The sequence below is a fragment of the Ruditapes philippinarum genome, unplaced genomic scaffold (assembly GCF_026571515.1).
Source record: "Ruditapes philippinarum isolate M1 unplaced genomic scaffold, ASM2657151v2 ctg10740_1_1_1_1, whole genome shotgun sequence".
Classification (NCBI taxonomy): domain Eukaryota; kingdom Metazoa; phylum Mollusca; class Bivalvia; order Venerida; family Veneridae; genus Ruditapes; species Ruditapes philippinarum.
The window spans coordinates 1-23,552 of NW_026861589.1; the positions used below are offsets into that span (position 1 = coordinate 1).

General features: G+C 31.8%; 1 protein-coding gene across 1 annotated transcript in view; it reads right to left on the reverse strand.

Annotated features, from left to right (window-relative positions):
• Positions 1–5,491: 5,491 nt before the first annotated feature.
• Positions 5,492–23,552, reverse strand: part of LOC132716251 (probable ATP-dependent RNA helicase DHX34) — a gene marked incomplete at its 5' end in the record, with an annotated part of 37,300 nt that continues 19,239 nt past the window's right edge. The window contains 15 exons of the mRNA XM_060699487.1: positions 5,492–6,236; positions 7,033–7,184; positions 7,903–7,999; positions 8,532–8,702; positions 10,289–10,410; positions 10,962–11,072; positions 11,451–11,599; positions 13,084–13,230; positions 13,706–13,795; positions 15,176–15,331; positions 16,306–16,416; positions 17,157–17,231; positions 18,244–18,330; positions 20,822–20,996; positions 21,319–21,466. Of these exons, the coding sequence (XP_060555470.1) occupies positions 6,070–6,236; positions 7,033–7,184; positions 7,903–7,999; positions 8,532–8,702; positions 10,289–10,410; positions 10,962–11,072; positions 11,451–11,599; positions 13,084–13,230; positions 13,706–13,795; positions 15,176–15,331; positions 16,306–16,416; positions 17,157–17,231; positions 18,244–18,330; positions 20,822–20,996; positions 21,319–21,466 (1,958 nt within the window). The remainder of the gene's footprint in view (positions 6,237–7,032; positions 7,185–7,902; positions 8,000–8,531; positions 8,703–10,288; positions 10,411–10,961; positions 11,073–11,450; positions 11,600–13,083; positions 13,231–13,705; positions 13,796–15,175; positions 15,332–16,305; positions 16,417–17,156; positions 17,232–18,243; positions 18,331–20,821; positions 20,997–21,318; positions 21,467–23,552) is intronic.

Below are 23,552 nucleotides of genomic sequence, written 5' to 3' on the forward strand. Positions count from 1 at the left end.
ACAAACTATGTCAATGGTTAGGATACTACGTCATCGCGCACCTGCTGAATGCTCCCACTTGGACCATTTTTTTCGTCGACTCAAAGGTAAAATACAATTTTATTATAAGAAAACGTAAGAGTATTAAAAATCATGTAGCGCACCAAAGAAATGGCTATAGTACTTGAGATAATTGTAAAAAAAGTTTATAGATTTATTGCCTGGTTTAGGCCTGAAAACGGGATAAGTGTTTTTCTCCGAATGCTCCCACTCGGACTTCTCCCGAAACATATATGAAATAAGGTTGCAACAACAAACCTTCTTTAAAATTATTTTTAACGTACCGGAACATAAACCGAGTCATATATACCCATTATTCTATATTAGTTTCAAATGTTTCTATTCAAAAGTCAGTTTTTCTTAATTCTTTTTATAAAAATGGAAAATGCTCCCACTCGGACTCAACTTCAGAGATGCTCCCACTCGGACCTAAATATAAACAGATTTTGAAAGCACATTGTTGTCTTAAGATATTATTTTTTTCAAAATATCTTTATATTCACGTTCATATATTCATATAATCAGTAAGAATTCAATGAAACAGCATTTTTAAAATACGATACTAATATTTAAATTACTAAACAGTCTCGTAAATATGTCTTCTTAGAGGATTAGTATAAGGGAAAAAAGTTATGTTGAAACAATTCCTCGTTTAAAAGAGTCGCTTAAATAAGAAACAAATTGTTTATACATTTTAAAAATGTAATAACGTTTTGTTTTGCAGAATTTATTTGTGACCAGTATGGGAAAAGGCATAAACCACATTGCGACGTAAGGAAGCACATGGCAGGACATCTTGGCACGACAAAGCTGGAGCAAATATTTTAGATACCAACTGTGGATATATCTCATTGAGGAGGAATACTCAAGAAAACACAAGAATAATAGTTCTTTGAAGTAATTGTCTTTTGTTCAGTTTTTTGCGTTAATTTTTGGACAATGTGTCATAAAGGATCAATTCATCTGAAATTTCACTGGAGGATAGTTTTCAATAAAGTAAAATACCGCAAACAAGAATGACAACTCTCCAGTTTTGGAGTTATTGCTCTTTGTATTCACTGTCATTAGTTTGCAAGGACCATACCTCTAAAGGTATTTGAGATATAAACTTAAAACTTTATATTGAACATGTTTAATAGAAGATAAGGACCAGAAGTGTTCACGTAATGCTTCTTTGTTGTTTTTCTTTGTTTTTTTCATGGAAGTGTTATTTTTGTCATGATTTATTATGTCTAGGCTATAACTTTTCATTAATTTTCACGAGTATCATTACTTGGAATTTTTTCACGTATGTAAGGGTTACTTCCCCTTTGAAATGTACTTCCTCCTTATGGCTGGGGATTTTGCTGTCTGTGATTCCTTCTTGTATTATTGTTTTTATTTTAACGTCATTCAAATATCCTGAAATCATTTTTCTATGATTTTATTCATAAATATAATGCTCAAATGAAGATTTATCAATATTGTATGTTCCGAAAAGCATTATTTGTAAAGATAATACCGAATTTACATTTCTTAAAGGGAGGTAATTAGAAATATATTTTCTATTAAGTGTAAGTTGAATCTTTCAAAAAGAAATGAATGCATTATGCATACATATATATTTTAATGATTACATATAATGTGGACAAGCATTTGCAGTACGTATTTTACATATTCCTTTATCTTTGATAATTGTTTTAGTACCATAAATATTAATGCATTTAATTTATAGACAATTTCAATTGGTAACAGCCTGAAATATACCTTACATGATCTTTAATTACCAAAATATGGTAAAGACTGTGATAAAGAAATAACTATGATCTTTGTTTTCTTATTTTTTTTATTTAGGTAAAAATACGTACACATGCTAACTTTCATACTTAAAATTGTCAAAGTTGTTAATAATTATGACGCCGTAGTATGGCAGTACATTGACTTTTAAACCAGTTCATGACAAAAATGATTTACATGTTGTTCTTTAATAAACTATTCAAATCAACCGATAGATATTGACTTCTTTATGTTCATAAACGTACCATTATGCTGTTTTAAAACCTAAATCACAAGTTTAACAAACACGCAAACCATTGGGTTTTAAATTATTAACAAGGTATTAAAGTCAGCAATTATTGAATAAATGCTGGCCTCTAATATGTGCACGAGTCCAACAGAATCTTAATCCGGTATGGTACTAAACAATGTACATTTTTGTATCATGACTTCTTTGTAAAACACCACAATTTTTTAACATCTAAACAAAACTTTATTCTTGAGATCCAAACTGCCCATTTAAAGTCTAATAGTCCTAGCTTGTTGTTGGCAATAGCTTTGAATTATCCCTTCGGATGCAACCCAAGCCAAGTGCACCTTTTTGTATAGTGATCCTGTCAGTTGAAACTTTGCCATGGCACCTTGTTCCTGCCCAACGACGTCATTCTACAGAATCAAAGAAGTGATCTCTGTAAAAAGAATGAAAAGTTAATGTTGCCAAACACAGTAGTTATTTACAAAATGGTGTTAAAATTGTGAGAATAATCCATAAAAGCTAACACAGCAATGTGCTTTCAAAATGTATAAATTTGGGTCCGAGTGGGAGCATCTCTGAAATCGAGTCCGAGTGGGAGCATTTTCCATTTTCATAAAAAAACCTTTAAAAGACTGACTTTTGAATAGAAATATTTTAAACTAATAAAGAATAATGGGTATACATGACTCGGTTTATGTTCCGATACGTTAAAAATAATTTAAAAGAAGGTTTTCAACCTTATTTCATATATGTTTCGGGAGAAGTCCGAGTGGGAGCATTCAGAGAAAAACACTTATCCCGTTTTCAGGTCTAAACCAGGTAATAAATCTATAAACTTTTTTTACAATTATCTCAAGTACTAAAGCCATTCTTTGGTGCGCTACATGCTTTTTTAATACTCTTACGTTTTCTTATAATAAAATTGTATTTTACCTTCGAGTCGACGAAAAAATGGTCCAAGTGGGAGCATTTAGCAGGTGCGCGATGACGTAGTATCCTACCATTGTATGTATTGTATGGCGATTTTTCTTACAGAATGAAACTTCAAGGTTAGTTAATGTATATTATAAATCTGTATATTGGTTCATGTAGAATATTTTTTATTCTTTGTAAATAGAGAATGATACTGATTTCAATAAAATACATATTTGAGTAAAAAAGGAATAAAATTGTTGTTGATTTTTCACATATCTTCTAACATTATTTTTGGACGAGTTTGATGCCGTGAAAATTGACATCATATCATCACAGAATCGGATTCGGTTCAAACAACAATTTAATGATCACATATGTGTGGTGTCCGGTTGTTCACTGTGGTGACATGTTTTGATAATAGAGATACTAGATATGCTAGTATCAAGAGACAGATGTGAACACTGTTGTATTGCGACAACACGCCGCACGACAACGCGCCGTTTGGCGTGCATCGTTAGCGATAGGACAAGACGAATGTCCGACAACGCTCCATTTGGCGCTTTGTCGTTCTTTTACTAGCGACAACACGACGCACGGAAGCGTTCCACCCAACTTTCATCTAAACTCAGAAGCTGAAGACTAGGTCGCAAAACGAGCTTTATGTGAACTGAAATATTTTGTAACATATTATGCTTTTAAAAGTTTTGGAAAAGTCCCGAAATGGGACAGTTATTGAGCGCAAACTCTGATTTCTTTTTCAGGCTTTTACTTTTCCATAGATAACTTCTCAGCAGTACATTATTGAGCTTTATTGTCTTAAAATTTTCATTTAAAGATCTTCGTTTTCAACCAGTATTTCATGATTACATGTACCTCACATATCTATAGTAGATTTATAGCTTTTTATTGCTACTCAAAATAGTAAAAAAAAACAACATCAAGACGCAAGAGATAAATCACATGCATTTACATCTTTTTTAACAAATTGAAGCAAAATAAGTAATTTATAGTGTTAAATGAATTGACGACCCAGCGAGTGATAATCTAAGGGGAGTAACTACGTATGACCGAAGACTTAAATGGGAAATAGAATTATCTCCCTGAAGAAGTTTGGCAGATTTAGTTACGATATAATTCATCATAGAGCGTGTTTTTTTATATGCATTGACACAGAATAACTGAATGCCATTAAACAAGAGAATATAATTATGCCATACAGAACTCCGGACGATAAAATTATGCCATGTGTCCTTATCTGTATTTTTTTAAAGAACAGGACATACATGTAGTCATCATAGACACCGGATCAATAACAGGCACTCAATATCATTGCGAGAACTATCATGTAAGGTTACAGGGAATCCGTTCCCAATCTTTATGGTCAAAATATATGTACGGAACAGAACTCACCACATGTATATTCACAGTCTCATATGCTTTAATTCCCCTTTATGTGAGACAGGATTAATGAAGCAAGATTTCAAATTTGTAATTTAGTAAAAAAAGCTAGGATATGCCTTTCGGCGTTCTTGCTATCGTTTACTTAGAAAGGCTTTAATCATTATCAGCATGAATGGAGCTACGAGCTACATGAACATGCATACTCGCCCCCCGGACAACTCCACCCCCATCTAGAGTATAACTAGTTTACAAATATATGAGAAAATCAAATGAGGAAATATAATAACACTAATAATTGTACAGTAACATCATGCGTAGCTCTTTGGATATTTATTACAATAACCTCTAACCATTGTTGAAATATGTTATATTAGACAACCCGGAAACAGTTTAGACGTACGTTATTATAGGGTATCTGCTTTATATGTAAAAAAATGCACATATATGAAAAATTGTGTGTTCTATTCCCTCATAACGTTGAAATCGTTTGTTTTAGCAAAATATGGAATATTCATAAAATACATTAAAACCTACAAAATTGGTAGATCTAGTGAATTATATTTGAACACGCAAAAACTATTGACTATTCGTCTTTTAAAGGTCCAACTATTTGTCCCAAATGACAGTTAAGGCGTGATCCTACAACAGAACGACGGTGGCATTCTGTTTCCAAGCAAGTACAAGTACCTTTATTTTAATTAAACCTTTAATGTATACATTTGAATTCCAACTTTATCATTGCATTATGTTTTCTAGGCTAATCATAGTTGAATAATTGAGGATCAACAAAAAAGATAAATAATAATAAAAAAAAATAAATAATAAGACATGTACAAATATTCTGCCTCTATGTGAGACCAGCTACCAATCTATGCAACAGTGACGTCTGATTCAAATGAGTTCCCAGCAGGATTTGTTTAGTTTTTATAATTTCAGACCATAGCTTTATAATTACCTCAATTCCTTACATTCTAAAAAGAACCAGCAAGTTTTTTCCTTTGTTACTTAAAGCTTCATGAATTGTAAAATTCAAATGCTTCTCTGAATTATACACAAATAAATTAGATAAATAAGACAGAAATTTGAGATACATTGTTTATTTTTTATTGGCATAAAATGATATCAAACGGACTCACACAAAGTTTAAAAAAAACAGTAACAGATACATGTATATGAGGGCACAACATAGTCGATCTTAAATTAGTTCCTTGACTGAGGTCTTAAAGCCTAAATCCTTGTGTACATAAAAACAAACAAAAATTCTTGAATAGGTTAAGTGCGGCCTGGGACATAAAATAACTTTCTTTGTCTCACCTTCGACCACGGATTTATATCACGGATAAATCCGTGTAATATAAATCCGTGCTTCAACATATAAAAGGGTAAATCTGTAAAAAGATAATAAAGACATAAATTCAGAACTATATCAAAATTTAATTTTTGGTTCCAATCTTAACATAACTTGAGTGATAAATGTTAAAACCATTTTCATTTTTTGGTCATTTTGCACAATAGAAATAACAATTTATGACCAACAAGTGAGAGAAGGATCTGAAATTTTGCACAATTCATTGGTCCATGACAAAATTAAATGATGCACTCTCAAATCACATAAATTTATTTCTAGTCCCGTCTTGGCGAATAGCCTCAGTAAAGTCCATGTCATTACTGATGACTTTAAAGTCAGAAGCCACATTGAAGCACTACATGATTCCAGTGTTATCCAAATGTGACTTTTTATGTTTTAATATTTCCGTCATGGTGAGCTGTAGTTGTTTGTCACATTCAGCACAAAAGTAGGACTTTCTAAGTGGATTCATTTGCATATTACGCTCCTCCTCCTGATCCGCCTTATCTTCTGATTGAGTGGCTGCAAATATATTTATACATGTATTTCCCAGTATATAGTCATAAAGAATGAGATACAGTATACATTGTATATCTTTGATCAAGTAATATATAATTATAATCTATTTAAAAATGAAAGCTTAGAAGAAGACAATATACATGTATCGAATAAAATTCGTTTTTCAGCACTCATCTTCAGATTTGTGACAGTCAAAATGAAAGTAATGGATTATTTTCGTATGGAGTATTTTCATTGGTCATGTGAAAACCTTGACCAATGAAAATACTCCATACAAATATAAGGGGGGGGGGGACTTTGCCGCTTCCATTCGATTAGGAATTTGACGTATCGGAAAAACGGTTCGTTATAGTTTCATATGATGTTTGATTGGATACTTATTGCAAATAATAATATAATTTTATCATATTTTTATGTGCAATACAAAATTAAACATATTCATTCATTTCGAATAAAATGCCGTATCTAACAAAATTCATTTTAAAATGAAATGCATAGTTTGTACAGAAAAGATGCAGCACTTTTCTATTCAAGACTGTATAAGTACAATGTTTAGGGTGTATCTGACCGAGTGATTAATTGATTTTACACCTCTTTCCACTTCTAAATATTTCTACACTATAATTTATTTGACACATTCAGGAATACTCTACCTAGCTTATTGTTTGATTACCAAAAATATCTACATATTTTGAGTATAGCCCTGATAAAATGTTGCACAACAACTTTTTCTAATATAGGCTATTACAGAAACTATATTTGAAGGTCATGTGAATTTAATATAAAAGGCATATTTTACCTGTAATGTTACTGGCATGACACATTGCTTCATGTTCCAATCTCTCCCCAATACTGGCTACCATGGAAACATTACATCTAGGACACGTCCAGTGACGTTGCATGGTCATTGTGAACTCTCCAACAACACTCGCTGTGCCATCATCTAATAAACTGCAATTGTACGCATGTTTTGATTTCTCTCATAATAACCAAGATGTACTTGTTTAAATAGAGCTTCAGGGTTGATAGTAATCATATGTAAAAAAAAATCTTATACATGTAGTTCAGTTTATACTAATATATTTTAGTTTGATTGTGTTGGAATCTACAAGCTTATTGAAACACTCTAAAATCTGTTCCTGGAACCAACCAGTACTAAGCAATGAGGGTAAAGTGTCTTGTTCAAGGACACAATATGCGTTAACCACTCATCTCACGCTGACAATGAGGTCAGTTGAAATTTCTTCGCAACAATTTTTTTCAACCATTGAATCTCCTGGTCATTTGTCTCTCTCTGCCAAATTTAGAAATCATCTGGAATTATTAGATGATCACTTACAGGGAAACTGGTTAACTACTGGTTAGTTATCCATTAAAGCTGGTAAGGTTGATAAATAGCCGAAGTATGAACAAAAAATTGTTTAAATCAGCACAGAAACCAGAACAACAAATAAACAACAATGAAGACTTAAGGAATTGAGAAATATTGACTTTCATATAAACAACTGGAATGACAGTTTATATGCTAGAACACGTACTTTGTTTTATATATCAGTAATAATACACCTAATGTAAAGTCAGGTATTCAAATCTGAGTTACATAAAAGTATACTATAATTCATCTATATAAATATGTAAAATGTAATCATTATATACTATATATAATTACCAGCCATGTGTGAGATATTCATTGATTATAAGTCCACCTTTAGTTGGATGTGGCTTACTTTCAGAGGCTGAATTAAATACATCTTTTATTTCTCCACCTGTATGAAATACATGTAAAAAATTATTCATCATATAATGCTATTTTTTTCACAAAGACTTTCCAGAATGATAGGCTTCTGTGTACAAATGGAAAATATACATGTATATCAAACGTTTGCATACCCTATCAATATTATTGATAAACTTAACTGCCTCAACATATTTTGGGGATTATGGATGCAGTGCTTCTCATCCAATGATTGATTGGTTTGTGTTTCATTGGGTTCAACACATATAACCCTCATATGATGCCAGTACTGTTAAGTTCCAGAAAACTATTATAAGAGTAGTTCAAGTAACGGTAAACTCCTGTTTATGTATATCCTTATGTTTATATTCCTTTACTATGTCAAAGTGTTTTCAGGTTGTAAATATATATTACAGATGTACACATGTACAAAAAACATTGCAAGTAAAACTTAAACCAAAGTGTTATGCCCATCCCTGGGTCAGTAGGCTTGTTCCACTTTTCTTCAAATAGTTTAACCTAAAAACTGATATGTCTTATTTTATAAAATCAATAATTCCTACGTGTTCTTTCAGGTCCAATGTAGACATTTTTCATCTCAGCAGCCAGTACTCTCCGGAGTGTATACCTCACATCTGAACTGAGAAACTCTGTCAGTTTACTTGCCAACGTTCTCTCCAGTTTCCTTGCCCGCTGACTGATCCTTCGTTCAGACTCCATAGACAGAAATGTGTCTGAAATATCATCTTTTATACATATACAGTATCAAAACAAAATACAATGTATGCTTAAACTTTTTTAACTACATAAAGTCTCAGGTGTTTGAGTTACTCCTTTGCTGATACCAACAACAGGTACATATAAATATTGGTGTCTGACATGCCATGTTGATCTTGACCTTTGACCTAATGTTCTCAAAAACAATAATTATATGACTAATTCACCATGATGAACCTACACTTTTAATTTAAGGTTTTCTAGACCACTTCAATAGTAATTGGATTGGCAAGCTTTTAGTGGTCAAGAAAATGGTGACACTGACCTATTGACCTCATGATCAGTAGATGTCATCTAATGGCCATGGGTAATGTCCTCACTGAGTAACATCATCTAAAACTTTCACCCTCCCATGTTATTAATCAGAAAAGGAAGAGATGTTATACATATGTCATACAAATCCAATCACAGAATGCTTCAATATTTTAGTGGGAGCATAACAATCTTAATATGGAAACAATGTATACAATGAGTACTACATCATTTATAACATCAAATGTGGATGCCTTTCAAAGTCTACACAGAGGAAGTGTCTAACACACAACATCATTAAGCTTGTGTATTTCCCACAGATATAATATCAATAACATTTTGTTTGTTTTGAAAATGTACTGGTTATATGTGACTTTCAGGTATGTAATGATTAATACAATTTTATTGTTTTATACTCAATTAATAAACTGCATTTGATATTTGATTTTAACTCCTTAATTTGTTGATGAATGCAGGGTCTTTCAAATAGAATGGTCTGGAGACAGACCAATTTTACGAAAAATGCTGTCTCGGTTGAGTCACGTGATTGGGTTACCTACCAACGGTGATATGGCACAGCACATCACCATTCAAAAATCAAATTATAAGATAAAGTTTTGTTAAATCAATCAAAAAATTACAAAAAACTAACTCTGACTACATTATATTATCAGTTTTTACTTTAAAAGTAACAATTTTATAGATTTGCAATGAAATTAGAAATTTTTCATTCCCGGTGTCAAGGTAAAAATCTAATGCTCATATTTGAAAATGGTCCGAGTTTCATGAGCTTTTTCTAAATTTATGCATTGTTCAATGACAAAATAGAAATTGATTTTACAGAGAAAAGATGTTATTTAATCGTATCATGTAAAAATACTATAATATTTCACGATGTTATTTGCAAATATTTGATGTTTAATTTGGTGCATTTTCAAAATGGCGCCGATTATCGGCAAATATTCTGAACAAACAATCTATGTTTTTTAACAAAGATGGCTTTAAAAAACCTCATTTCCTGAAATATTTATCTTTTTTTCAAAAGTTTAAAGATTTTTAAATAACATCATGTCGTTAAAATTCTCATTTTTGCTCTTGTATTTAATATTCGCCCTTTTCTTGAACACTTACATAATGTGCGTATAGCAAACTATACCGATTTATACCGAGACATGTTTAATTGTAGCGAGCAGGGTTTACATAGCGTGTTTCCAGACCATTCTATTTGAAAGACCCTGATGAATGCAAAATAACTCAAAGATTCTCAGTACAGTAAGTGTATTATGTTTACCTTCAAGTCGTAGTTTGAGTAAGTTTTGCCAGGTGGCTCTCAGCTGTATCACACTAGACATTACTTGTTCTGCTGATTCCTCATCAGGTATAGTTACCTCTAACCACCCATCACATATTAACCTGTAAAACATTGTCATTTATAAATGTGAGTTTATAGCAACATTTGTGTTTTTTTTTCTTCAAGAAAACTTTAAAAAATGTTTTAATGAGTAAACAGGCAACTAATTGTACAAATTGATAAGTTTCATTCTAACTTAAGGCTATTATTGTCCACAAAAATTATTAACAAATAATCTTTCTATTAAGCTAAGTGGGCACACAAGGTAACATCACAGATGCTCCTGCAGTTTTCTGGGTATTTTTCATATGAAGTCCAAAGCCACTCTGGTTCAATTTAATCTCACATTTGATTGTTAGGACATGTACATAATTATAAATGTACTTGGAAGCTAGTCATCTTAGCTGTAAGTCAATAACTTGTTCTATCTCTCATTTAACTGTCAAATGTTTTATTTCATTGTCAAGTAAGAAGTATACCATTATATATTACCTTGACAATATATTTATGGTTTTTCACAAATCATGTGACAAAGTAAACAATAAACAACCAGTCCAGTGTTATATCATGTGAAAACAGAGTACCAGTCTGTAGACATTCTGTTATGTCATACCTTGTACAGTTAGTGTTTGTGTCAATGTTGTTAGAAAATAAAGTCACAGTCTGTAAGGCAGGCACCCTCATTGTGTTTATCAAAAATGGCTTGTTTGTTTCAAGAATAGATCTGAAATGATAAACATATTGCTATATCTTTATTTTCATTAAGATTAATGCTGTTATGAAAATTTTCTAAGAAAGAATAAAAAGCTGTTGGTAAGCTTCCTATGCAAATGTAAAGCAAGAGGTTTCAATTATAATTCATAAACAGGTCTATGATAATAATCTAAGACTTGAAATGATAATGAATTGAGTATTGACATAATTTTTTTCATTTTAAGTGATAGCTCATTTAATGTCAAATTGTTATAAATCAAAATTTGTGTCAAATATAAAATTTCAAACATACATAGTTACACACCCATGGGAAGTGTTTGACGAAGTATTTCCCACCCATGTTTAAGATCAGGAAATTATAACATATCTTTTACATTGTATTACTTACACAAAAGTTAAAAGTTCATGTTTATTGCTGAGAAGTCCTTTAAGATCTGCTGGATTATGTTTTCCTGACTCAGTGTCATGTTTGGGATGAAGTAACTCTGGTTTGTAAGAGAAAACACTGGTAGGGTGTAGCAATACAAATGGTTTACTCTGAAATATCAAAACAAATAAAGGATACATGTATATTGTATATTATAATGATTAAAGTACATCTGATTAGTTTGTAGTGTAAGAATATCAATCATTATATTTTATGATTTTTTTTTAATTAACCCTACTTAAGTTGTGTCATGAATTTGCCCACCTTTGTAATTGAAGGACTCCATTCTAAGGGATTACAGTCAATAAAAATTAGCTACCAACACTTTAGAGCTTGGCCAGATTTTACACATATTCAGGCTGGCCTTGGTCTATACTGTAAGGAAAGGCTAATAATCACTTTCAGTTCCAGTAAATGAAGGATTGAAAAGCAATTCATCCTGTAATTTTTGAAACACTGCATACATTAAAATTGTTAAAGTATAATTAATCAAGTAAAAACTTGAGTTTGACGCATTATATCTTACATAATGGGATAAACTGAGAACAAAATTGTTAATTTGTCTACAGAAATTCAGTTCAATAACCATTAATAGGTAAAACAGAATGTCACTGAAGTCTTCCCACCAGCACAAATATACAAAGAATTGCATGGTTAAAATTATTTTTTGTTTGATTTTAGGGTGCACAAACACAATTAAGGTCATATGGCGCCAAAACAGGAAAGATGATTTTGGCTAATCCTCAAGTGTTACAAACTTAAGGCAACATCTGGCGACAAAATTACCTCACTACAATTTGCATCAAAATTTCTCATTAAAATAGATGCATTAAAGAATAACTGAGCTGCGTCATGACAAAACCAACATAATGGGTTTGGGACCAGCATGGATCCAGACCAGCCTGCGCATCCGCACAGTCTTATCAGGATCCATGCTGTTCGCTTACAAATCCAATACAAGTAGAGAAACTGATAGCGAACAGTATGGATCCTGATCAAACTGCGCATATGCGCAGGCTGGTCTGGATCCATGCTGGTTGCAAATACATTATGTTGGTTTTGTCATGACATGGCTCATTTTAATAGACAATTAATGCATGTTGCTTCTCCTAATGGGATAAAAAAATTTACCCATGTATCATCAACATCCCTCTAGTGGTTCAAAAGTTTACAGTGAGGACAAATAATTGATTTCTCAAACATTTTTATGTTACACTGTGACCCTGATTTTGCTATATCTTACCTCTTGGGTCACCACAATGATATAAACACTTAAACCAAAGTATCGTATTTAATAATCTGCAAGGGTTTTCAAAGATTTAGAGTGCACTCAAATTAGCATACTGACGAAAAGTCTGTGCACAACAAACAGGTATTAATTTGGGAATTTCTTTTATAAATATTTTCCAAAATATCCATATTTTAATATCAATCAATACAGACTGATTGAACATTACTTACTCTTAGTCTATTGATCTTGTTCCTTTTCCTTTATCTTTATGATTGGACAACCACATGTGTAACATAACCGAACTAAGTATGTATAAAGATTATTTAAAGTTATTAAAATTTACTTTATAAATGAAGAAGTTACCTTTGTATGGAATGCTTGTTCGGAGGTAGATTTAAATGTGTTACAGTCATCAGCTATTGATACCTGAGGATATAGTCCACTACATAATATGATCTTTAATAGATTTATATCACGGAGTGTAAAACGTCGACTCTCATTTGATGTTTCCTGCAAAACATACAAATATAAAACTGATCATCTTTACATTTCTTACAGTTGGTAGGTAACCATTATCTGACATATAATTCCTATACTTTTAGGTCTCTTCATCTAAAAAAAAAACCTTCATTATCACTGCAGTTACCTATGCAACATGTGCAGACCATGATCAAAAGGCACCTTCCGAAAAACACATTTTGAAAAATTCCCTAAAAATGATGAGTTGTTTTTAATCAGATTGAAAGATGGATCCACATTAGAATATTTAGCGTGATATGGGTATAATACCCAGTTTCTTACATTTATACACATATCAAAGACAATTTAGGTATATTTCAGTAATTTTTTTTAGCTTTTTTTAGTATTTTCCAGCAATTCCTTACACCCTTAAAACATTAGTAGGTAGTCCAAGTGTTAGACTAATGAATCCATTCCTCTTTATGGTAAGAAATAGGGGTTGTACATAGAAACTGTTTTAACTAACCTGAAGCTGTTGCAAATTATGAGAGAGTCGGAACTCAAGATCTTTGATGTCCGAGTCTTTTTCATCCTCTCCATCACTGATCTGATAATCCTGAAATTTAGATAAAATTAAACCTGGAAAAAAATCAAATTTTGTTATAATACCTACATTACATTTGAGTTGATCTTATATCAGCTATAAGAGTCTGATTTTTGTTTTGGATTAAGTGTGGAAATTTTTCAAGTACAAAAGTTGTATTCCACTTCACAATAACTTAACAAGTCTTTCTGAAAAGAAATAGTAGTGTGTCATACATGTATATCACTTTACACTTATTTTAATATTTTTCATGAAATTTTACTTATTATACACAACCAAGAAAAACATGCTTAACTGAATTTGAATAAAAATTAATAAAAACAAGCAATTATCATAGTATTGCAAGCAATCCATAAGTCCCCTACCGGTTAGAACCTCATCAACATTCTGAAGGGCCATTGGCCATTCACTAATGTTTCAATTTTTTTATCTATTTTTAGTAAATTTGTTGGAAAAGTTCTTTAAAAGTGATCACAGGAAACAGTTTTTATGAACAGACATACAGACGGACTGAAGGACACTCTAAAGTTAATATTTGAAACATCCCTGTTACCAAAATATAACATTTTAAAAGCAAAATTCTTAAAGAGGAGATAACTCTTGAATTAAAGATGCAATTTCATAAACATTTTCAGCTCCTTTTGACTTATCACAAATATTGTTATATTTGCCATGTTTTAAGCCTATTTGTTGCCAAGGCAACAGATATTTTTTCAAAATAGGAAGAACAGATAAGACATGCATAATCTCAAGACTGCTATCTACCCATACATGTATGTCAAGTTTCATAAAAATATTTCCAGTACCTTTTGAGTTATCACTGGATTCAGTTTATGTTTAAATTTGCCATATTTTCAGTCTATGTGTTGCCATAGCAACCAGAATTTTCAACATAGGAAGAAAAGAAAAAGACGTGCATAATCTCAAGACTGCCATCTACCCATATGTCAAGTTTCATAAAAATATTTCCAGTACTTTTAGGGTTATCACTGGATCCAGTTTATGTGTAAAATTTGCCATATTTTCAGCCTATTTGTTGCCATAGCAACCAGAATTTTCAACATAGGAAGAAAATAAAAAGACGTGCATAATCTCAAGACTGCCATCTATCCATATACCAAGTTTCATAAAAATATTTTCAGTACTTTTCAAGTTATTGCGGGATCCAGTTTTGTGGACGGACGGACTGACAGACTGACAGACGGACGGACGGACAGACGGACAGAGGGTAAACCTAAAGTCCCCTCCGGTAAACCGGTAGGGGACTAATAAAAACTTGAATGTTCAAAGATTTATCCCTTATGAGCTAATCATGTCTGCACACCTCATAAATGTCACAAGTTTAATAGAAAGAATAAGTTATGAAGATTTAATGAATTTGACAAAATATACCTCGTCATCCATCTTAAGGACTTTTCGTTTCTTTGATTCTTTTCTCTGTTCTCTTCTTAACTCACTAAGACGTTTTCTCTCGCCATGTTTCTGCCGACGTTCAGCACTACTCATATACTGCTGTTGTTCCTCGACTTTCTCAAGTAAACCATGATCCTGTAACAAGTTATCATGACAATGAGAATTTATTTGAATTTATTTATTCTTATTGGCCACCGGCCCATAACAACTATATGAGCCACGCGCTGGTCTGGTTCCATGTTTGTCGCAAACCCATTATGTTGGTTTTGTCGTGACGCGGCTCATATATACATTATGATATAATTTCTTGACTTGATGTAGAGTATATTTAATTGAAGGCAAAAAGCCCTCAATCGATATCACAATGATTATGAAACATCTTTGATAATATAGTTTTGAATTATTATTCTCTAGTTTTACTGACCAAATAATACCTTTTCAACTCATAATAAAAAATATCATAACTTATAAACTCACAAACCAAAAAAACATTGCTATAAGGCATTAATCAATAAATACAAAACTGCCAAAATTAATTATCAATTAATTTTTATCTATCTCAAACTAAATATCAAGTTTGATTACAATATCACATTCCTAACTATAATCATTGACCAGAAACAAATTTTCCTAATTTTTTTAGCAACAGTGACGCACCTTCACACTGTTCCAAGAGGCCCAAAAAGCAATCTCAATCTTAGTCTCCACATAAGCTCGCTCAATTACATGTTTGCTTACAATATCTCATTCTAAACTCTAGTTATTATCTGGAAACCATCTATCTTAACTTTTAGTAGCAGTGACCTTGACTCAAGGGGAGCCAAAATGCAATCCCAATAGAGGTTTTTATATAGGTTTGCTAATAATATCAAGTTTTAAAACAACATTCTAATCTTTACTCTCATTATCATCCGAAAACCAAAACCACTCAAAACTTTGTGGTGGCATTACAACTTTTTAAAACAATTTTGCCTACAAAGCATATGAGTATATAATGTACTCAAATAGCTTGAATAAAGCGTATGAATATAAAAAAAAACTTCAACAGCTTGAACCATTGAATAACTATGGGTTTTTTTTCTTACAGAAAATTTCTGACAACATAGTACCTGTAGTAATTCTTTAAACTGTCTCTTCAGTTTAGTCATTTCATAAAATCTTTGCTCTTCCAAACCTCGCCTCTTACACCATTTCTTTGTCCCTCGACCATCAGCTTTTACCTATAATAAACATGCATATAAGAAACGTTACAGTTATGCAATTACAGTCATTTCTATAAAATTATTCCCACTTATCTTTTTCTATAAATTTACTATCTAAGTATTTTAACTTTTTTTAAAAGGAAAGCTCTTTATTCAAGCTACTGCAAAATCATTATTATTTGTGGGGCTTTTGTTTGTTAGATTGGGTTTTACGTCACATCGACACAGTATAGGCCATATGGCGATGTTCCAGCTATACTGGTGGAGGAAGACCTCAGGTGCCCTTCTGTGCAACATTACAGGCACCTGAGTAGAACCACCGATGTTCCGTAAGCTAGCTAGATAGCTTCCTCACATGAAATAATCCAAAGTCCATGAAATTAAGTTAATTCATAGTATTCAATAACTTACTTCCTAGCCTAACCAACTAAGATACATGGTTATTATATTATTTGACATCCTTATGTTTACCTAAGAAGCAATCAGTGAACCTACAAAATAATACTTAAGGCTTTCCTTCACAGGTTAATGCTGTTAAACTGTTAACCTGTTGTCAATTTAATATCTTCATTGTTGTGTTTTACAGCACACCAACACAATTTAGCTCATAATATTTATTACATTTAAAGAACTATTGAGAAAATAAACTTGAATTAAAAGACTATTCATTCACATAGAATACATTTTCAATTTTACAAGACTTATTTTCAAACTCAGATTAATTTTTACTGTAGAAAGTAAAATAGTTATACACAAACCTGAATCCATTCATCAAAGGCGTTGAGTAATGTGAAAGGGTCACCATGTTCTGATTCTAAACTTTTCCTGGCAGCCTGTTATAATATACAATAATAAAGATCAGTGTCTTAGCATATGTTGCTATCTTTTTGTTAACTGAATCATCAATAAAGGTCACATGTCATCAATGCCCCTATCAAGTAACATAAACTTCTCAAGTTATTAATAAGACAAGGAATAGATGACATGCCTACAGAGAGGCAGACATACCCCATCACAATCTGCTCCCATTTTTAAAGGGGGGAGGTAAAGGTGCGGGGGCATTTAATCAGAACAGCCTTACTAAATAAAGATGTAAGAAAGAAATAAGTTGTATATAGCAAGTACAATAAATTTAAAATCAAGTAAATGCAGTAATGATATCAATCATTATAAATATTGATGTCAATATAGATGTAAATCAACAAGAGCAATCAGTGATCACATGTGTCACCTCATGATAGCCAATTGCCTGTTTCAGCTACTGTGTAGTGCTGGAGACACAAAAATCAACAACTGAGCAAAACACATTTTTTATTCAAGGGCCATTACTCAGCCGAAAATCATTCAATGAGAAAAGCCATGATGAAATATGTGCAAGTACTTGAGCTACTGATCAATCCTGTAATCTGATTAAGTGATCCCTATATGTCACCACTATTCTGTAGAGATGACACAATAAATGAACTAAACATTGTAGGCTGTAAGTTAATCAATGCATAAATCACTTTCAGGCATTCAAATGTCTAGTTATTTAATCAATCAAGATACTGCCCTCCTGATTAAATCCTGCCATATATCACTCCAAAATATGAAATACACTAAAATATATCATTTGATCACCTCGATAAATTATAGTATATATAACTGGTATATATCATTTGTTACTGATTAAACATAGCTATTCAATTACATTCCTGGAAATAAAAACGCATACATCACCATGGTGTCACTTTTGATTGATGAAATTAATAAACAATTAATTATCACCATGATAGATATAAACCATATCTCACTGACTTAACCTTGTGTTTTATTAGTTAGATTAAAGGTGTAGAATTAATTTACCATGGAGTCAACATCAGTGTACATTTTGCTGGTAAAAGGTGACTGTACACTCATAGCTGCTGCTATAGACAACACAGGGTCAATCATCTGTAATAAACAATAAAATATCAAATTACAGACAGGATAAAAAATATCCAATCAAAATGTACAGCTCTTATTTGTTAAATTTGTAAAACAAAGTTTGTGGTTAATCATCGGACAATTGTTGAGTAGAATATAAAAATCTGTGCAGATGAATAATTATATAAAATGTATGCCTGTAATAAGAAAGTCTACAATAAGTTATGCTTGTTTTATGTCTATCAAAATCTATTTCACAGATGTATTTACGTAAACTTTGAGATTTTAAAATGTTTAAAACAACAAACCCATCTGCTTTTATTTCAATTTATCAGATCTTTCAACAAATAATATTCAAACAAATTCCAATCTGTAATTTTCATATGCTAATATTTTAATTCCTTTACCCATATTCTAATTCCCATTGCTATACTGTAATTCATGTGCCTAATTTGTAATTCCTACAACCATTTCTAATTCCTATGCATATACTATTATTGTAATTCTAATAATTATATTCTTATTTGTATGCATACGAGGTGTGTTCAAAAAGTTCGTGGACTTTTGCTGTCATTTTTTGCTTGGTTTATAAAAACAACCTTGGTTGATATATATCGAACGAGTGTCTTTACTTCTAAAAGTAAGTTTTACTTTTATCTTATACTTTTACATCCGTTGCAAACTATGTGCACTTTAATAACCATGGCAACGCAACATCTGCGCACGCCAAAATTTTCATATTATGTTTAAATATAAACAAATGTTGAAATAAATCGAACGGTTATTTCATCAGGTATTATGTGGTAAACATCTGCTGATATTTAAATGACATAAATCTGAATTTTTGACTTCATTTGGACGTCGAAATGCTAAATAAACAAGTTTTGAGCAGCAGTAGTCAGTAGCGATAAGTGCAAAATATAAGCCCATTTAAAAAACAAGAAATTCACACTTTCGGAAAGTTTTGCCATCAAATTTAGGATACTCCTTCATCTTCATATGAGGTGGTTAAATTAACAAAGGGCAATATAAGTTGGCAACCAGGTGACCCTGTTTCAGCTGGCGCAAGTAATTCAAAACCGGCGAATTCATGACCATAGACAGGAAGGGGCGAGGGAGAAAGCGGTGAATCGTCATGACGTTTAGAATTTGCAGGAGGATGGACAGTATGAAAGGTGTGCAAGCTGTCCGGTATGTTTAGTTTCTGCATCAGGTCTACACATTCAATTCTGACCAAACAATTAAATTTAAACAATATTTTATTTTATTTAGCAGGATGCATGCATATTTACAATAAATAAATGTAGTTACTATTTGTATTACATGTATTTTCCCTGACTTGTTTGATACTCGTATTAAATGCTACCCGGTGTTCAGTAGATTTACCGCAGATAACAATTGTCAGTTGATAAACTATTTTTTTTTACTGTTAAGAATCATATTATTTAAAGATCAGACAATGGTGGTTTTAAATTGATACAATAAATCATCAATTGAATCAACTTGATAACAATGTCCGGTAAGTGTCAAGATTACTCAAAAATCGTGATAAAGAAAGTGGTTAGCTTTCGGACCCTTATACGGAGAATGGAGCGAAAAGGTGACCGCTTTCATTCTCGTTACATCATAACAAACAGAAAAATGTTTATGGTTATATAATTAGGAGACATAGAACACACGAAAATGTACTTTCAGAAGATTGTGACATTTTTAATTGAAATTTCGACGTCACGAACGTCATTTTGTTTTATCATTAGCGTGCGCCGGATCGCGTACCCCTTGTTACTTGTAATTTTCACAGAATTGTTATTTTTAAACACATTTTATTGATTTTATCACTGTATTTTAAAGACATGTTCCAATATTTGTCTCTTGTAACATTGTGTGCGCAACTTTATAGATGTGAACAGTACAGCCGCAGTCCACAAACTTTTTGAACAGCCCTCGTACATTGTTATTCTTTTACTTATATTCTTATTCCTATTCATATATTGTAATTTTTCACTGTGTATTCTAATTTCTATGCCCATATGTATAATGTATATCCTTCTTCATTTGCAATTGTAATTTCTACATGCTTATATTTTAATTCCTGTATCATGTATATATATTTTATAATTCCTATACAACATATAGTCTAATTCCTATGAATAAATTCTAATTCCTATGTATATTATGTAATTCCTATGCCTCTATTCTTTATAGTCTGTATTAATTCTCATGCAAACATTTATATTTCAGATTATATTTATAACTGTACAGACAAATATGCTGGCAGGTATTCTATATTTCATATTTATATATTACAAACCTTTTCTACAAATTAAACAGCTTTAGCAAAAAATCCTTTTTTTTTTATTTAAATATCAAATTGTTTCACATCTTTACTCTAATTCCTTTTAATGTGAACTCATATGCATACAAAATATAAATATATATGCATGTATAAAACCTATGTATAACTCTTAATTACAATGTAATAAGCATTATGTTTTCACAAAATGTACAAAATACATACATGAAATATGGATCCCATAATAAGCATTTTTCCAATGACAACATCAACAGGTAGTTTAGACAACATCAACCCTATTGGGGTAAGACTTTCATCCTCAAATAAAGCACCTTGTTCTCGCAGAAAAATAATTGCGTTTTCAAGACTCTGGATACTAGGGGCTTCGATGAATGGAAACCTGAAGAAAGAAAATACCTGGATTTATTCATTACAATTTTTGTTATAAGTAAAAAAGTGGGTATAGGGTGGGCGACAACAGTGTTTTGAGTTAAAACACATAATTACTTTTAAAGAAATCAGTAATGTTTGAAATTTACTGACAGAGTTCAATCAATAGCCAATGAAATAAGCTAACAAAGTAATAAATTACACTCAGTTTTCACATGCATAAATCTTGAATCAACCTCTTAACAGTCAAAAGAAATATTAAGCCAGAATTTAAATCATGTGCAAAAAAAAAATTCCCAAAGCAGCAATGAAATATACATTAAGAAACTTACTTGCGAGGGTCAGGCAAGCCCATTGAGATCATTTGTAGTACAAGAGAGTCTAGCGGGACACGTTGGATCTCTGGGGTGGTATACTCCTGGTAACTTTCATATTCTTTCTCATCATATAATCTAAAGCAAACACCTGGTCCTGTCCTACCTGAAACACAACAAAAGCTGACCGTAAGATTATTGTCAGTGCTCAGTAAGAAAAGGGGCATTACTCCTTGTTCCCTGTACCCATCATGTTTGATTACCACAGAAAACACATGAATGAAGTTTCAACGCATTCCCTTCAGTAGTTTCTGAGATACCAACTTACATGCCAAAACTTTACCAAGTTAGATGGCAATGCTGACCCCAATGCAGTGGTGAGTACAATAGCTCTCCCTGCTCTACAAGTAATCATGCTAATATATAAAACTAATCTGTAAACAAGAGGGCCTTTATGGCTTTAGATCACTCACATGTCAATTATTACTTGTTAGTAATACATTGTATAATACAAATAAAGGTCTTTGGGTCAAATTCAATGCCCTTTTTTAAAGTCATACAAAGGCTAATTTTCATAAAAACAGTGTGCAAAATTCAATAATTAAAATGATAACTTTGAAGTTGTGGTTTTTTTAGGATTCATTGAGGTCTTCCAAAGATACATGTACAGTTGACTCTCAATAAGTCAAAATCGCTTTACTCAAAATTCCGCGTAAGTCGAAGAATTTCTAAAGTCCCGTCAAATTTCCTTCTTTATCTTTGTATTTTAACTCCGCTTAGGTCAAATTTTGACTTACAGAGACTCCTGTTTAGTCGAAAAGAAAATTTGGTCCCGTCAATTCAAGTCCAACATATTTTCATCTCAATTAGTCGAAGTGTGAAATCAGCCGACTGATCAAAGGTCGGCGACATCATGGTGTGATGTTGTCACTCATGATTTACACGTTTCATAGTAATTATTTTTTAATTGCCGGTCATCATATGTATTATTAACACGTCGTATAAGTGGCTTTAATCCGTTTCAGCACTTAATTGGTTTTAACAGTTAGATAACTAAATTAAAATTTGATTACATTTCTTTAAGAAAGTTGACTCGTGCCAGTCTGACGGGTGTTAGTCAAATAACAGCCTAGGTATTGATGTGTGTTACCAACGTAAATGACATTTGTATAATAAATGTTCCGTCATTTTGCATACATTTATTTGTACTTCCGGTTCACGATAGTTGCTACTTTCGTTTTCGTCCGATGATCAATTAAATCAAATATAATTGTGTGTATATGTTTCACTATTAATATACATGTATTAAATTTTGAATGATATATTTTTGTTCATTTATAATTTGTAGTTGTAAGTGATTTACCGTCATTTCAACGGTTAAATATTGCAGCATTGCCACTTACAACAATAACAAACCTTCTTCTTTGCACATTTAATCAGGCACATGTATATACATGTACGAATGGCAACGTAATGGCGGCAGTTCCACGTTACTCGAATTCCGTTTCTCTCGAAGTAAAATGCCCAGTCCCTTGGATTTCGAGTTACCGAGAGTCAACTGTATTTTGAATGCATATGCAAAATTATAATGAAGGTCAAATTAGAGAGTAATGATTTCAAAGTCAAAATAAAATATTTACTAGGTTAAATTCAAGATCAATCAATTATCTGTGTTATTCCACTAACAAAACTCTACAAATTAATGAAATTTCAAAACTATAGCTTGCATTTTTTTATATGTAGTGTAGGGATATCATAGACAAATTCATTCAAGGTTGAAGTTCATGTACTTGCGCAAAAATGTTTCAGCTGTAAAACTTTAATGAGTGTAGCTTTAAATCAACAATCATACATTCTAGACTTAAAGCTGCACGCCTCCAGATGATGCAAAATATTTCAAAAAATTCAATCTTTAGAAAAATGCATTAAGATCTTAAGAAAAGTAAAAAAGTTCAATTTTTAATTCATTATTTATACTTTATGTGCGATTAATGACTGATTTTGCAGTACCAATCACTATAATTCCTATGCGTTACTAAAGCAGTAAGAGGTATTTATGTATATTTTGACCTCTTTTTGGTAATTTACATGGATTGTAAGTGCCCTTTGCAATGTGTAAATTACTTTCTTTGTTTACTTTACAATATTTTACATTTAAATACATTTTCAAAATTTTTATGCAAATTAGCATAAATCTGGAGGCAAGCTGCTTTAAAAAAGATTTTTTGTAAGCAAGCTAAATCAATTGACAT